Source organism: Thermobia domestica, chromosome 9 (genome assembly GCF_964235325.1).
Source record: "Thermobia domestica chromosome 9, izTheDome1.hap1.1, whole genome shotgun sequence".
NCBI classification, from domain to species: Eukaryota; Metazoa; Arthropoda; class Insecta; order Zygentoma; family Lepismatidae; genus Thermobia; species Thermobia domestica.
The window spans coordinates 66,411,290-66,427,783 of NC_137462.1; the positions used below are offsets into that span (position 1 = coordinate 66,411,290).

Below are 16,494 nucleotides of genomic sequence, written 5' to 3' on the forward strand. Positions count from 1 at the left end.
CATTGTTAGAAATTTCGCGAAAAACTGCCAATTTCGCGTTTTATCGCGCAACGGAAACCAATGAAAATACACATAGAATATCATAAAATGTCAAGAAACTGAAAATTACTTAATTCTGGCGCATTTCGTTTTATTGCGCATTGCGAAAAACTCGTGCCCTAATCATTATCTATTACTAAGGACATTACATCATTTAGACTTCTATTTCCTTCATGTTTTGTTTATTATTCGTAATTTCAAGATGAGCAATAAAAAGCAAATTCATATTGTCTATTATCGTATATCTTAGTAGAAAATAAACTTGCTATAATAGTATGAAACAAAATTATTATTATTATTATTATTATTATTATTACTATTATTATTATTATTATTATTATTATTATTATTATTATTATTATTATTATTATTATTATTATTATTATTATTATTATTATTATTATTATTGTTCAGAAAAAATTAAAGGAAATATGCTAAACTAAACTAAAATATCTAGTTTAAATTGGAAAATGAATGCATAGAACACTTAGTCACAATAGAAGCAAAACTCATTTATTAAAACACATTGTAAAGATTGAAGAGTGGCTATATTTAGATAGCAACTGAAGATCCCAGGGAAGAAAGTCAAATTTTAGTGGAAATTGAGTTGTGGATAATAATAAGTGCGTCTTGAGGCGTAGAATCTTTTATATTAATGTTGTAAAGAAGAACTACGTTATTTACAGTCAATAGTATTTTTGTTCCTATTTACTAACAAGGTTATGATTTCAAAGTTTAAAATTCAATTTTCTTAGAATGAAGAAAAATTTACATTTCGCCTTTTTTTCTCTGTGCTTCCTTTCTCAACTCTAAAAGCATATAATGAAGTTTCTAGTATTTCTGTCAAACTATTATGTTTAAAATGTTCTGACTTCTTCTATGTACAAAAAGACACTTCCAGCAAAAGATATGTACACCCGTACTGTAACATCAGACTTGAATTGTCCATAATGAGCATGTCGACTAGGTTTACTGTATGTGTGTGTGCGTGTGTGTGTACATATAATTTCGTTTTCTGTTTTTATTTGAGTGTAAATGGTATTAGTTAAAGAGGTATACGTTCACTGATATTTTAAAACGAAGTAATTTTTACGACTACAGTTACACTATGAAGTTTAGTGAAAACTGATAGCATGTCTACATTCTTATTATGAGCAATTCTGGGCCATGTTATAAGGGTGTTTCAAAAAGAATGACTTGATTTTAAAAGTCCATATGTATTGATAATAACGCATTACAAAATTGCAAAATACTCACAAAATCATAAAGTTTTGGCTATGCTATTACAAAGGAAAATCAAAGATAGCAACCAGGGCCTACAGTTGAACGGTATTCACTAGGTTATGGCATATGCTGATGATGTAAATTTAATAGGGAATGATAGGAGAACAATAGAAAGAAATGCAGAGATCTTATTAAACGCTTGCAGGGACATGGGTTTAGAAGTAAATGCAGAGAAAACTAAATACATGAAAGTGCGTCGGGACTGGAATATAGCAAATTATGGATGCGTTAAAATATTAAATAATACTTTTGATAAAGTGGATAGTTTCAAATATCTAGGATCAATATTAACAGAGGAAAATCATATTCACGGAGAAATTAAATGTCGACTAAAAGCAGGGAATTCGTGTTACTATTCGGTTCAAAATCTCTTGTCGTCGCGAATTCTGTCGAGGAATTTGAAGCTTAAAATATACAAAACGATAATCATGCCTGTTGTTCTGTATGGTTGCGAAACATGGTCACTTACTCTGAGGGAAGAATATAGACTGAAAATATTTGAGAACAAGATCCTGAGACGAATATTCGGAACCAAGAGGAACAGGAATGGAGAATGGCGGAAACTTCATAACGAGGAACTACATAATTTATATGGTTTACCCAACATTGTTAGGGTCGTGAAGTCTAGGAGCCTTAGGTGGGCGGGTCATGTAGCTAGGATGGAAGAAAATAGAAACGCTTTCAAAGTCTTGACTGGAAGACCAATCGGAAAACGACCATCAGGAAGACCTAGGCGCAGATGGAAGGACAATATTAAGATAGATCTCCCAGAGACTAGAATACAAAGTAGAAACTGGATGCAGCTAGCTAAGGATAGAAGACAGTGGAGAGCTTTTGTGAACGCGGCATTGAACTTCCGGGTTCCATAGGCCATAGAGTTAGTTAGTTAGTTAATTACAAATCCTCTATGTGTCTACCAGCAGCAGCACGAACAATACCTAGACGATAGCTAAATTCGTCATCAACTTTACACAATGTATCTGCGTTTACAGCAGTTATGGCGGCTGTTATTCTGTTCTTCACTTCTTCTATGTCACGAGGGAAAGGGAGATGTACACGTTACCCTTCAAATATATCCCCACAAGAAAAAAAATCGCATGGGGTCATGTCGGGCGATATTGGAGGAAAGAATATGGGATAGTCTCTCGGGGTCCCATGCACATTATCTAACGTTGAGGCAGTGTGATTGAGAAACTGACGTATGTTGTTATGCCAGTGTGGTGGAGCTCCATCTTCTTGAAAAATGGAGTCATCAGAGTCTTCCTGAAGTTGTGGAAATAGCCATATCTGCAGCATTTGAAGATAGTTGATTCCAGTTACTGTGTTTTTCTCAAGAAAAACGGCCCGTACTTTTTTTTTTTATCAGAAAGGGCACAAAAAACGTTCACTTTAGGCGAGTCTCTTTCGTGCTCAATAATGTCATGAGAGTTCTGCAGTTTCCAAATGCGCACGTTATGTCTGTTTGCTTTACCGCTAACATGAAATGTTGCTTCATCACTGAAAATTAACCGTGGTAAAAATGTATCGTCTTCCATATCCTCTAGCAGAGCATTGCAGAAACCAATTCGTTTCCTTTTATCACCAACCCGAAAAGCGCGCATTAATTGCAGTCTGTATGGTTTATAGACCAAACGACACAACACTCGCTAGACAGTCTATGAGGCATTGCCTGTTCTCTGCTTGCGGCAAGCTGACTTTCGCGGACTCCGCGCAAACGTCTACCGAATTGTTTCCACCATTTCATCGAAAGTACGCGGCCGACCTGGAGTCTCCGACCATTGCTCAATCATCCTGTCTCTTCAAATTGGCGATACTGCTGACGAAAACCACGCTGGACCGTAATCACTGACTCAGTCTTCTCAAACTGCAACACACAAAACGCCTTCTGTTGAGCGGACGTCATCTTACTTCTGACTGACTACAAACTGACATACTGACTTACACCTAACGGCGAGTTTTTGAAGATCTAGGCCACGTCCATTTAAACAACACTCATTTCCTTGCCAGCACGTCCGATTTTCCGTAATTATTACCGTCCTAAATCATGTCATTGTTTTTGAACTACGGTGTATATATATATATATTGCTAAATATTTTATGTATATAAAAAGCCAGAACCTTGTGAACATAACGCATAATGGTTTGAATATTTGTTTTTAGGCTTGACGAGAGAAGAAGTTGCTGTCGAAATATCTGCCATTCTTCAATTACCACAAAGTGTTTTCATAGACGAGTTTTGCTTTTATTTAACTTATATCTCTCGTTTATCTCAAATTCGTAAACACATCTGCAATAAAATCGAACAAACACTGCCCGAATAGTCGTCTACCAAGCATATAGTTCTTACTTTACCATAACAGCTCTACGAATGGTAGTACATTCTCACCATCTACACAGGAAGCAGCAAGGTCGTTTAGAACAAATTTTGCCTCATGATATCTCTATTGTCGATTGATAGTAAACGATAGATTGTTTATCAGATTTTGTAATTGTTATCAATGCTACAACTTGATGTTGATATTTAAATAACTGAGTGAGTTAAAAAAAGGATTAACATATTAAATTAATTCATTCAGAGGTTTTCTATTATAATGAAGTTAGGATTGAATGTGTATTTGAACTGCGCGATTCTAGCTCTACAGTCTTCGAAGGATTAGATTCAGTAGTTAACGATGCGAACCACTGAAGTCAGTGATAGTTTCCTAATTGAGCATCTTAGAGCGACGCAGCCTTGCCCTGGTATTGAAAAAAAATGTTTAGTAAACTAAATTAAAACATCTAATTTCAATCTATTATTTACATCAACTTCATAAGCTTATGTTAAAAAAAAAAGGGCTTAAAAATTTTTTCCTCATATTATGAAAGATAAATCCAGGACATCACAATCAGGCAAGCAAATGTTTACAATGAACTGACAAGCCTCGTTAAGTATTATTTCGTTTATTTGTTTAATATTTAATAGAAGTAATATAATTTAATTGTTTTGTTAAAATTTATATTGTTGGAATTACACAAGTCTATAAGGTGCAGGAAGTCTATAAGATGTAGATTAAGTTTATGTCGACACGAACATGAAAATTTTAGTATTACAATAAACTACTCCGGGAGACGGTAAATGTCTGAGAAGTTAATTTACACTTAGATTTCCCATAAAAAACAAAAAGAAAGAAATGAACATGTACAAAACGCTTTACAATGTAAAAGGCATTACACTAGAATTCTGTTTAACCGAATTTGATCAGAATGATGTGTCGATTAAACGTAAACTCGGTTAAAGCAAAATAAACGTTTTCTAATATACAGTAGTTCAGTACTGTATATTTGATATATTTTCAGCATGAAAAGACGTGGTTGGCAGCATATGATTCCCTCACAACTCAACACTAGAGCGAAGCATTGCTAAACTAAAGGCGGAGGACTAAAATGATGAAGTTTATTTCACCTTGTGAAGAAAAAATATTTTCTTTTGTCATTTCTTTGGAAGAGGCTTATTTTAGCGATTCTGTTAATCGGGACTTGGTCAAACAGACTGGAGTGCATATGTAATCTGACATAAGAAAAACTAGTTGAATGCATCTAGTCTACTGATACTGAAAGTGATTTAGAGGAGCATTCTAACTCTCCGTGTTACTTGTCTGACAAGGGAACATCTAATATTGATAGTGGCATTGCCCAATCAAACAATGTGCAATCGATAGAGGAGTAAAGAAAATTGAGAAATCCGAAGTTTTACGGGCTGACATCCAAAAACACAAAAGATACAGAGGACAGAAGGATCTAAAATCATGTGAAGATAGCAATGCAAAAGATACACTGACACAGAAAGAACTTCATTAAAGTAATCAAAATGGCATTTACACAACAGTATAGTAAGCAACTATTGTACCCACAGACATGTTCAAAAACATCATATGTAATTCAGTGTTGCCAACTGAGCACAAAATGAAGTTTTGTTAAATGGCACGGAACACAAATTATAACATGTTTAAAATCTAATTATGTGTAGAACCATACTTAGACCATGCTTATAGAACCATACCCAGTAAATTTTATACATGCTATAATTTGTGTTCCGTCCCATTTAACAAAACTTCATTTTGTGCTCAGTTGGCAACACTGAATTACATATGATGTTATTGAGCATGTCTGTGGGTACAATAGTTGCTTACTATACTGTTGTGTAAATGTCATTTTGATTACTTTAATGATTTTGAAGTTCTTTCTGTGTCAGTGTATTTTTTGCATTGCTATCTTCACATGATTCTAGAACCTTCTTTCCTCTGTATCTCCTGTGTTTTTGGGTGTCAGCCCGTAAAACTTCGGATTTCTCACTTTTCTTCACTCCTCTATCGATTGCACATTGTTTGATTGGGCAATGCTACTCTCAATATAAGATGTTCCTTGTGAGAAACACAATATTTAGAGTTACTATTTCCATGGTAATCTAAACTTGATCTATACAATCTTAAATTTTATTTTTCAAATAGGGGTTAAGGCAAACAGTAGCATAAGTTAAGAATTGATCTGTATTTCTACAAGTATTTATTTTACAATCTCACAGCTCATCTCGTAAAAAATAAGGGGAAAAATAGTTACTGACGCAATCCTTATTAGGGATCGAAGCAATTCGGTTTGGAATATTATATGTCACAAGTAGTGGTGCGCTAGAGAGGTTTTACCTGCTGAGCCCATGACGAAACTTTCAAACTTCAATGCGAACGATCTTAAATGAGAAATGAGAACTCACCAATGCAAATAACACAAGATGCTGTTCCACTGTAATTTCATCAAATAACATATTGTGCTGTGGGCAATATCCAATGTTTTCTCGTATGCAATCAATGTTTTCCTCAATATCATGTCCATTAATGGTAACAATTCCACTTGTTGGAGAACACGATCCTAAAAATGGATAAAAGTAAAATGGATTAAAACTTAGGCTTAATATTGATTCTGATGTCAGCTGTTGTGGAAGTAAGACGTTCTTTGAAAACGCTGAAGTAATCGTTATGTGTATTAACCATGTCTGCTTTGTGCGGTGCCTGTTCGAAAGTAATATCTCCTAACCATCTAAAGAAAGTGATTTATTGTACTGGTGGATGTGAAAATTATTTCCATGCAGAATGCACTACACTAAAATCAGCCGAAAACATTCGCAAATTGGAAGCCAGAAGAGAACAATGGAAAAGTGATACGTGTGAAGTAGGAAATAGTGACATGATACTAAACCAAGAAACAGACTGAAGGAAACTAGTTCAGCAAGTAAGTGAAATACATGCAAAACTTCCGAAAATTGAAAAACTTAGTGACATTCTTACTGAACTGAAGGAAAGAGTAACTTTTATGGTTACCAAATTTAATGAATTTCAAAAATAAATCACAGGTTTGGAGAATAATGTTAGTGGACTAATCAAAAATCTGAAGAACCTGAAATCGAAAATCGCCACCTAAAACAAATTGTTGAGGGTAAGATATTACTGAAGAAAAGTGAGTCATCTCGAGTAATACATGTTAAACGAGTAGATGATCTGCATACTCTCCAACATTAAGGATCCGGACCAACAAGAGAGAGCATACATATTTTATGTAATAGATTATCAGTGATATTCATCTTTATGAAGAAATAGAAACAAATATTTGTAGAGACGTAAGTACATGTAGCATTTAGAAACAAGTTAGGTTTCACAGTTATATATTTAAATATTAGAAGTGAAAGCTTATAATATTGCAAAATATAACCGTATGTGTGGATATAATATTTTGACGGATGTCTTTACTCTAACAGTCGAGCAGATGGAGTAATGATCTTTATAAACGAACATGTAAACGTACAGAACTTGAATTCGCTGTTTCAAGTGGAATTGACTTGCGTATATCCAATGGTTGTGAAAATTATAATGTAATAACTATCTACCGGTCTCCTAATAGTGACGAATGTATTTCTGAAATCTTTAGGTAACGAGCTTAAAAACTCGTAGATTTTTCTTTACTAGTCGGAGATATTAATTTTGATATACTAAAAGAAAAATATTGTGAAGATATAGATACTTATACTTAAATATGTTGTACTAATGATTATATCTCATGTATTAACAAACCTACACTAAATCTAAACCTACTACAAAATACACTAAATCTTGCATTGATCACATTTCTTAAACATACAATGTCACAAAAATGTATATTGCTATACTCCAAACATCATCACAGACCATTATTTTACCAGTATAAATCCTCCAACATCACTATCAAAGCAATATTATTTTGTCCAACTAGTATCGATTACTCACTTTTAAATAAATAATTAGAAAAATGTGACCGGGGAATTATATTTCAATGTACTTGTGTAAGTGCAGTGCTTAAAAATGTTTTTCATAATATTAAATCCTGCATACAAAAAAGTGTAAAAGTTTACGTAGAAAACATAAATAGTAAATTTTGAGAGTTAAAACCGTGGACAACAAAAGGGTTAATAACTTCAATACGAGAAAGAGATAGATTTAATCGATTAGTTATAAGTAACAAAATGTAATATAAAATTAAAAACTTTTACAAAAAAGTATAGAAATAAAGTAACACATTTGGTAAGAGAAGTTAAACTTTAGTATTATAGAAAGGAAGTTTTTTAATATGAAAATAATTGAACTAAACTGAGGAAAATTATTTTTGATATTATCGATAAGATTGATAGGAAAAAATAGAAATAAGTGAATTACATACAGAAAAAGGGTTGGTAAAATTTAAACAAAATCCCATGTTACTAGTAAATAAACTCCTTTCAAGTGTGGGTGAAAAAATAAATGGACAAAACACTAGGAAAACAAATCCAGACTTTAAAACTAAAATAAAGGTAAGTGATTCCATATTTTTTACTCCCATTACTGAACAAGAAATTGAGATCATTAACCAATTAAAATAAAAAATAGTACCTGAAATAGATGAAATAAATAAAGTAAATAACATATCCTTAAACCACTGAAAAACACATTTAACCTACGGGTAGGAACGGGAACGTGTCCGGATGAATTCAAAATTTCAGTCATAAAAGCTTTATATAAAAAAGGGTCAAAAACTGATGTAAATGACTATAAACCAATTTCAGTACTCAGTAACTGTGCCAAACTATTGGAAAAATGTATAAAATGTGTATGTTGCTTTTATGGAACAAAATAATGTTTTTGTTTTCAACGAATCAGTATAGTATCCGAAGTGTTAAAAATACATCTGTCGCTATATATAAATAACCGCAATTTATTAGTTGGACAATAAAAAAAGTAATTACAGTATTACAGTAAAGTAATTACAGACTTAGCTAAAGCATTTGATACAATATCACACAAAACTCTGCTATACAAGCTTGAGAAATGAGGAATACAAAGAATAGCGTTATCTTGGTTTGGTAGCTATTTAAGTTACTGAAGACAGACTGTTCAAATTAAAAACTTTCGACCTGAATGTAGAACTATACAGCATGGCGTGCCACAAGGTACAGTCCTGGGACCAGTTTTATTTTTAAATATATTAATTATTTATGTAACCTAGATATATGTAAATATATAATCTTTCGCTGATAATCCTTCCCTTAATGTTCTTGGCAAGACATGGGATGAAACATTCTTAAAAGCTGGATTAGAGTTGAGAAAAATATGGTTATGACTTCAGTAATAATCTATTAATACTAAATGCTCATAAAACTAGGTGTTTGACATTCTCACCTACTTTTATTAGATATGAATAGTCAACGAATAAATCACTAAAATTTTATAATTGTGAAAGTACTACAATGTGACAATGTAAAAATTTTATTACTGAAAAAAACATAAACATTTAGCAATAAACATTTAAAGTGGAATTACCATATTCAATACGTTACTAAAGGTATAAGAAAATTGTCATATAAATTTGGCCAACTGAGAAATGTTATTCTACTTACGGATTTCTGTAATTCCTGAATTTTCTTTATACTTCCAAGCCCCTGGAGTCTTGGTCATGGAGGTTAAAAACAGGAAGAAAAAGAATAAAACATCAAGGAATAAAAACGGAATGGACTTACCAAGGGAAGAGCTGTACGAAAACACGTCGAGTATGTCAGTGATCTCCAGATGAAGAATAAATATGGTGGAGTCAATTTGTGCGCCTTTTTTGTTCCTTGCTGGAAGGTTTCAAACTCATGTTATTATTTTTATTGTCATGCCAATGTTGTGAAAATTTAGTAATTATCATCTCCCATTCGTCACTCAACCATCCCGTGTCTAAATTTAATTTCGATTTTTTAAAATGAATAAATAAATTTTCATTTCTAGCTCCAAATAAATTTTTTGTATCTTCTACTCTGTGTTGGGTTTCTTTTAAATGCTTCAATAAACCTGACATCGGATTTTCAGCTTTGGAATCTCTAATATGCTCCTTTACTCGGATTTTTAGATTACGTTTCGTTTTGCCTACTATTTAACTCTCTTGGCAACTGCATTTTATTTCATAAATAAAATAGGGAATTTTTCATAGGGATCCGTGTAATAACTCTCAAATTGGGTAATGTTCTTTTCCACAGTTTTGGGAGGCTTTAAGGCTGTATGACAACCGTACTGTGTATAGATTCTATGTAATGCAGTTGTCAATCTGAGAAAAATATACAAGCCAACCCATTTCTTTCTTTCTTTTTTTTTTTATTTATGTCGGTTTCATATTTACTGGAACTTAAGTTGCTTTTAACTCGATTACACCAATTATTTAATAATGTATCCATTCAAACTATCCAGCTTTATCAGGTAATCAATCTCTGTAAATCTTTTTTTTAAGGAAGTAAGAGGTATAGCACGCAAAATGAAATTCTTCCAAATGTTAGCTTTGGTACCTGCTGAATGTGCAGATTTATAATGAATGTATTGTGTACTGGCTGTAGACTTTTGGTGGACACTGTGGTCAAGCTTCATTGTGACCAAGCCACGCCGTGATGTCTTCTTCGTAGATATTTAATATCTCACAAATAACAAGAACATTCGTTTCCCGAGGTGTCAAGTATTTCTCAAATTTTGAATTTTAATGGTAATATTACGATTGATTTCCTCACAAAGGAAATATCTGAAACGATAAGACTAAATGATTGACAACAATCAATCCCAATCTGATAGTAGACTTTTCAATACTTAATAGCTTCAGGATAGCTTTCAGTATTTACGTAAGGTCATAGAAAAGATCATTTTTTATTATATGAAAGTGTTGTTAGTAGGACGAATTATATTAAATTTAATATACTAAAATTACAAATACAAATATTTTTCTTGAAGAACTTACCAGTCAAAATGGATAAGATAGTGCTTTTCCCAGCTTCATTGTGGCCAAGTAACACCATGATTTCCCCTTCATAAATGTTTAATGATATTCCATTAATAGCACGAATATCCGCTTCCCGAGATGTTGTAAACCTTTTTCTCAAATTTTGAATTTTAATACTCACTTTACGATTGTTATCTTGTTGTTCAAAATATTTGGAATTGTCCGCTTCATTAGTGAAATGATGATAACTCTCTTGAGATTGCTCCCTCAAACGCGAAATATACTGTAAGAAAATATGAAAACAGTACTAACTTTTTTTTAAAAAAAAAAAAGTATATTAATAAGAAAAACGTACTGTAATGTTCAACTACTATATTGTAATTTCAGTATTTTAAATGTTATTTTACATATCAAGTAAATCGGGTATTATGATAAGTTGATTTAGCGTCCACCAGATTACAGAATATAGAAAAATATTGTACATACATAAGTACATATAATAAAAGCAAGAAGAGGTACAAAAAGATGTTTATTTGTTTCTTAAGTATACTTTTTGTTTTAAACAAAAAATATATAACAAAGTGCTCTTACTTCTAACAGTATTAGTATTGTGTTACGGTAATGTTTATGGTATGGATTAGTTTTATAGTAATGAATTTAGCACTCTTAACAGCATAGAAAATGCTGTAGAAAAAGGAAAACAAGTGCACAATATGCCTTTGACGTCAATTCTACAATCAGTCTCTGGTGATAGAGCATTTGGTCCATAGTGGATTGGTTTCGTTATCGACAACCCGAAAGGCATCTAAAAAGGAATGTCGGGTTTTCAAGGGAACATTTATCACTTAACTTATAATTATAAACTAAATAGAAAGAGAGGAGTTGTGTCATGAAAAGAAGATATTGATAATGTTTCTTATTGCAAATGTAGCTCAGTTTAGTAATAAATTAAGGTCACCGCATTTCTATGATTTTGAGAGCAAACTGCGATGGGATTGGTTTTAAAAAATATTGATAAATAAATGTTACAAGTCTACTAAATATAGATATGACCCTTACCTTGAGGAAAAAGTTCCATGGTTTCGCTACACCGTATTTGCCTGGCTTTATAGAATGAACATACCATGTCACAAAACTGTACAATATTATTTCTGTGACGAACAACAAAAACACGTGTCCCAAAGATAACGTATTTTTATCTTCGAATTCATCTTTCAATTGTAGTACGAACATTCCACCTAAAGTTAAAACACTTTTATTGTTTTAATAAATACTTCTTCACAAAATCATACAATGAAAATCAAGTGCAGTACTTTGTTATTCATGAAAATAATTACATTTAACGGTTGGCATAGAAATAATCCTTAACGTAATGAAAGTTGACGCTTGATAATTAATTGAAACTTATATAATCTAAAAATAATTACTAATGAGCCTTAAGGATAACAATAACAAATAGACCCCTTCCCCAATTTCAGAGATATTTTTTTTAAATATGATAAAACATTTCTCTCTTGTTGACTTTTAGTGATATTGCAATCTATAAAGTAGTTTTTCCTGAATATTGTTTACAAGTTTATAATCGCTCTCCTCTTCATTCATATTGAATTCGTTTAAGTGAAATAGATTTTTACACTTTATGTATCAAAAAGCTGTGACTTTTAATCAAAATTCATCCCAATATTGGCAGGACGTTAAACTAAAAACATAATTTGAATATGCTAGAATGTGTAAAGTCTAAGAAAAGCAGCCATATCGAATTTATGCCAATGAATGACATACTCGTATTCTGTTAATCCTCCTCGTCTCCATCCGTACATACTTATAAAATTTCGTATCATTATTTACATGTTTTAAAGAAATAACATTAAAATGACTGCAAAAAGTAATTCCGATCTGCAATGTACTTTTTGCATGATGAAAGGATTCATTTAAACTAGAGTATAGATTTGTTGGTTGCATTGGAGCTTAGTGTCTGAGATCGTGATACCTGGACTTACAGCTTAACTCTTTCGCTGCGAAAGTCGGCTTTTGTCGACCTGAGAATTTTTACCTTTCGCTGCGGAAATCGACTTTAGTCCACAACGTCTATTTTAGTTTATACTTCGCTGCGATAGTCGATTTCAGTCGCTCACTGTATACGGAACATGTGGTAGTGGTAATGCATTTGTATTGTGCTGCCACCTGGCGGTGCTTTCTTGGAACTCTGCACTTAAGCACGTATGAATAGGAAAGCTGTGCGTCATTCTGTTGTGGTGTGTTTGCGGATTTGAGGACAGCAGGAAATAATACCGGACAACAGTAAGACAATGAGTGACAGATAGCTGCATAATCATGTATGGATTTTATGTATTTTTCAAATATAACGTTTTAGCACTAATGTTACACAATATTGTATAATTTTGCACTTCGTTAATTTCAAACATTCACAATATGTTATTTTGCTATATGTCATGTGTTATATATCATTTATTGGAAAATACAATGACTGAATTTGACATGTTCAGCCGTTTTTACAATTTATGTATTTCTAGTAGATATTTTGATGTCTTTAAACCATATTTAACGGAAATATGACAATTTCATTTTTTTTGGGCTGTTTAGTTGTCCCTTTTCCAGGAACCACCTAAAAATTTAATTCCGCAGTGAAAGAGTTAACGTGAAATCCGGATCATATGAGTTCTAACTGGGAATTAAACCTGAATCTCCCATGCTAAAGACACGTATGCTAATCGTATAGCTATGAGTGAGCTCCTCTTAATACAGACGAGTTAAATACTATTAATGTACCGTTATTTTATACTCAGATTCAAACCTGTTCATAGCTTCCAATAACAAAATCAGTATTACTCACCTATTTTTTCTCTAAGTTCAACAGCCTGTAATCCCCAAACGACTGCCATATTGGGTAGTAATCCAAGGAATATCTTATCCGTAAACGTTAGTTTTTTGAAATTCAAGCAAAAAGCAGGAACAACAAACGTTAGGATCCAGAGTATTATTCCAGTTACCATTCCCAAGGTTCCTATAATTAATTTAGTAAATTAAATCCATGTTTTCAGTTTCCTATATATGTCTGTAGAAACTATGCATCATTAGAAAATGTAGCATAGTTTAAAGGAGTAAAATGTCACCCATATTTATTACTATACAATCCTATAGTAAGTAACATAAATAACATATATATTTGTTTAACTTTATTATAGAGCTTTATTATCTATACAGTATTCAGGGGCACCCGAATATTTTTTTTTAGGGAGGGGCCCATCTCTACGGTTGCTACATTACGTCTGGTATTTAATGTATGTGGTTTGCTATATTACGTACACATTTTCGTGAGCCAGAGGGGGGAACGGGCCCCACCCTGCCCTTCCCTTCGGGCGCCCATGAGTATATTAAAATGCTAGGTTTATATGTTTGTGGCCAATTCTTTTGACAATGATATCTCGGAAACCACAAGTTCTAGAAAGATGCCGTTTTCACTGATCGATTGCAAATTTTGTGTAGATTGTCCAGTTATTCAACCCCGCCGTGGCCGGTCCCAAGCCCGTGCTGAGAAAGGGGGAGGGACCCCCTTTGGTATGCCCGGGTCACATGCCTTGTGGTGGCTCGGTAACTCGGAGGGGGAGATAGGGTTTCGGGAGCAGCATGGGAACACGCTTAACTCCTGTCTATCCTGTGCTAGGAGCTGGCAACGATTATTTAGTTGTCGGTGCAAATCAGAATAACAACCTACCAGCGGAGGTGAGGCTTTGGCCATCCTCCAAAATGGGCGACTAACTCGTGCCATTGGATCTGGGAGAGTACGTGTGACCTCATCACATTCTCAGCGAGGTAGGTAGTCTTGACTGCCGCACCTACCGGCGGAGGTGAGCCTTCGGGTATCCTCCGAAATGGGCAACCAGGCCGTGCCCTTGGGTCCGGGAGATAAGGCTGCGTGGTACCCCAACACGCTAAAAAGAGTGGGTAGTTGGTGTGTCCTGGGTGGGCGGATCCAACGCCCTACCGGGAGGATGATGTAGGTACTGCCCTCAAAGAGAGTGTAATGCGTTCTCTTGGGTCCGGGATGGGATACTTAGTATCCTAACGCATACTCGTACCTCAGGAGTGCTGAGGAAGTGGGTCACTCCTTCGTCCCAGGTCTTCTGCGTTCAACTGGGTGCAGGAGCCACGACCCTACCAGGGGAGCCGCCGCTCCCAAATGGCCATTGTCTTTAAAGGTAGACAGTCTACATCAGCCATTAGGTCTGGTAATGTACGGTTCACCTCTCCCGTAAGAAGAGGTAGTTCCGGATTGTTTGAACGACCCTACCGGAGGAAGGGTGTGGGTGTCCCTTCTAATGGTGGCTTACACGTACCATTGGGATTCGGACAGGTAGCCTCGCTACAACGTGTACGTGGTACCTAAACACGTTAAAGATAGGTAGCCCCATATTGTTTGGGCGGGCCTACCAGGGGAGACACGGCTCCCAAATGACAATGTCTGCCTCGAGCAAACGGTCTACATCAGTCATTGGCTCTGGTAATGTACGGTGTACCTCTACCGTAATTAGAGGAAGTCCCGTATTGTTCTTACGACCCTACCGGGAGGGGAGTGTTGGACTCCTGCCTGCAGTGGGACCAAACGGAGGTGGGGGAGGGGCCAATCCCATGAATCTGGGTAACGGTTCTGATCCTGCCAAAGGGAGGAAACACTGTGGGATATGGGCCGGCACCAAACTCAAATGGTGACTCAACACGTACCATTGGGCTCGGGATGAGATACGGGAGTATCTTAACGTGTGTGTGGTACCTCTACACGACAAGGCGGTTGCCAGTTGAACGATAGAGGTAGGCAGGGCCGGGATTGAACAAGCCCCCTCGGGCATTGCCTGGGGCCCCGGAATTGGGTTGGACTCTGCCGGGCTGTGGTCATACCGTGGGATTCGGTAGCTTGTGGGAGCCAATCCCAGAAATCTGGGTAACGGTGAACACGGGCGGGAGGTGAGCTCGCCTTATAACGCTCGGGCGCCATGCCTGCAGAGCATGGTAGGATTGACTCGCTAGCAGTCTGCCTCAACCAGTAGGTTAACTGGTAGGCACTCAGGACTTCGGTCTGGCCGCGCAGTGGGCGTATCCCACTCCCTCAGTGAATGGGAGTTACACACTTAGGTGTCAAGGTTAAGGGACAAATCTTGACGGTGCACTTCGTGCACAAGCAACAATAGCGTATATTGTGGAACTACGGGCGGGGTGCATTACATTCTTGCGGAACCCGTCCATTAAATAGACCGAGCGGTCGCGGGCATGCTCTCCATGCATGCAACTAAGCGTGGCATAGTAGACCACTAGCTCACAATGTCCAATTATAATTGAATATTTTAAAAATGGCTGTTATTTCATTATTACATTTTTTAGGGGTACACTGGAAGTATTGGAATTTTTGAAAGTAAAGCATCGTATCCTATGAGTTATACATTCCAACACCACACATTTGTATACAGGGTTAGTATATCTCTCCCGCGTTTGTTTCATGGTCAAATGATAATGAAAAACAAAGGATAACTATTTCTCCAGTCTAACCAGGGAACCTATCCAACTGTAACTATGACTATTTCGAGTCGAGACTATGGCCGTTGGATATCTTGTCCCAAAAGAACATGAACAAAAACCCGATCGCAACCGTTGCGGAGATATAAGCGTGAAAAGTTAGAAATTGAGCTCCATACTATACATTATAAAGTCAGATTCCGGGTCAGATTTTTCGGAAACGGACGGGTAAGGAACCTCAGCGAATACATATCAAATTAGTGTAGGGAGCACAGCACCTTTTGAATGAGAAATTTGTGTCCCCGGTGCACTCGCAGGGTCCCAGGCGGGGTCCAACTCAAAACTTGCAAATGGAACCTGGGGTCA

General features: G+C 35.4%; 1 protein-coding gene across 1 annotated transcript in view; it reads right to left on the reverse strand.

Moving 5' to 3' along the window:
- LOC145694711 (phospholipid-transporting ATPase ABCA3-like) overlaps window positions 1-16,494 on the reverse strand; it is a 147,661-nt gene that overhangs the window by 63,980 nt on the left and 67,187 nt on the right. The window contains exons 7-10 of the mRNA XM_081771240.1: window positions 13,454-13,624; window positions 11,659-11,837; window positions 10,618-10,882; window positions 6,071-6,225 (exon numbers count right to left, since the gene is read on the reverse strand). Of these exons, the coding sequence (XP_081627366.1) occupies window positions 6,071-6,225; window positions 10,618-10,882; window positions 11,659-11,837; window positions 13,454-13,624 (770 nt within the window). The remainder of the gene's footprint in view (window positions 1-6,070; window positions 6,226-10,617; window positions 10,883-11,658; window positions 11,838-13,453; window positions 13,625-16,494) is intronic.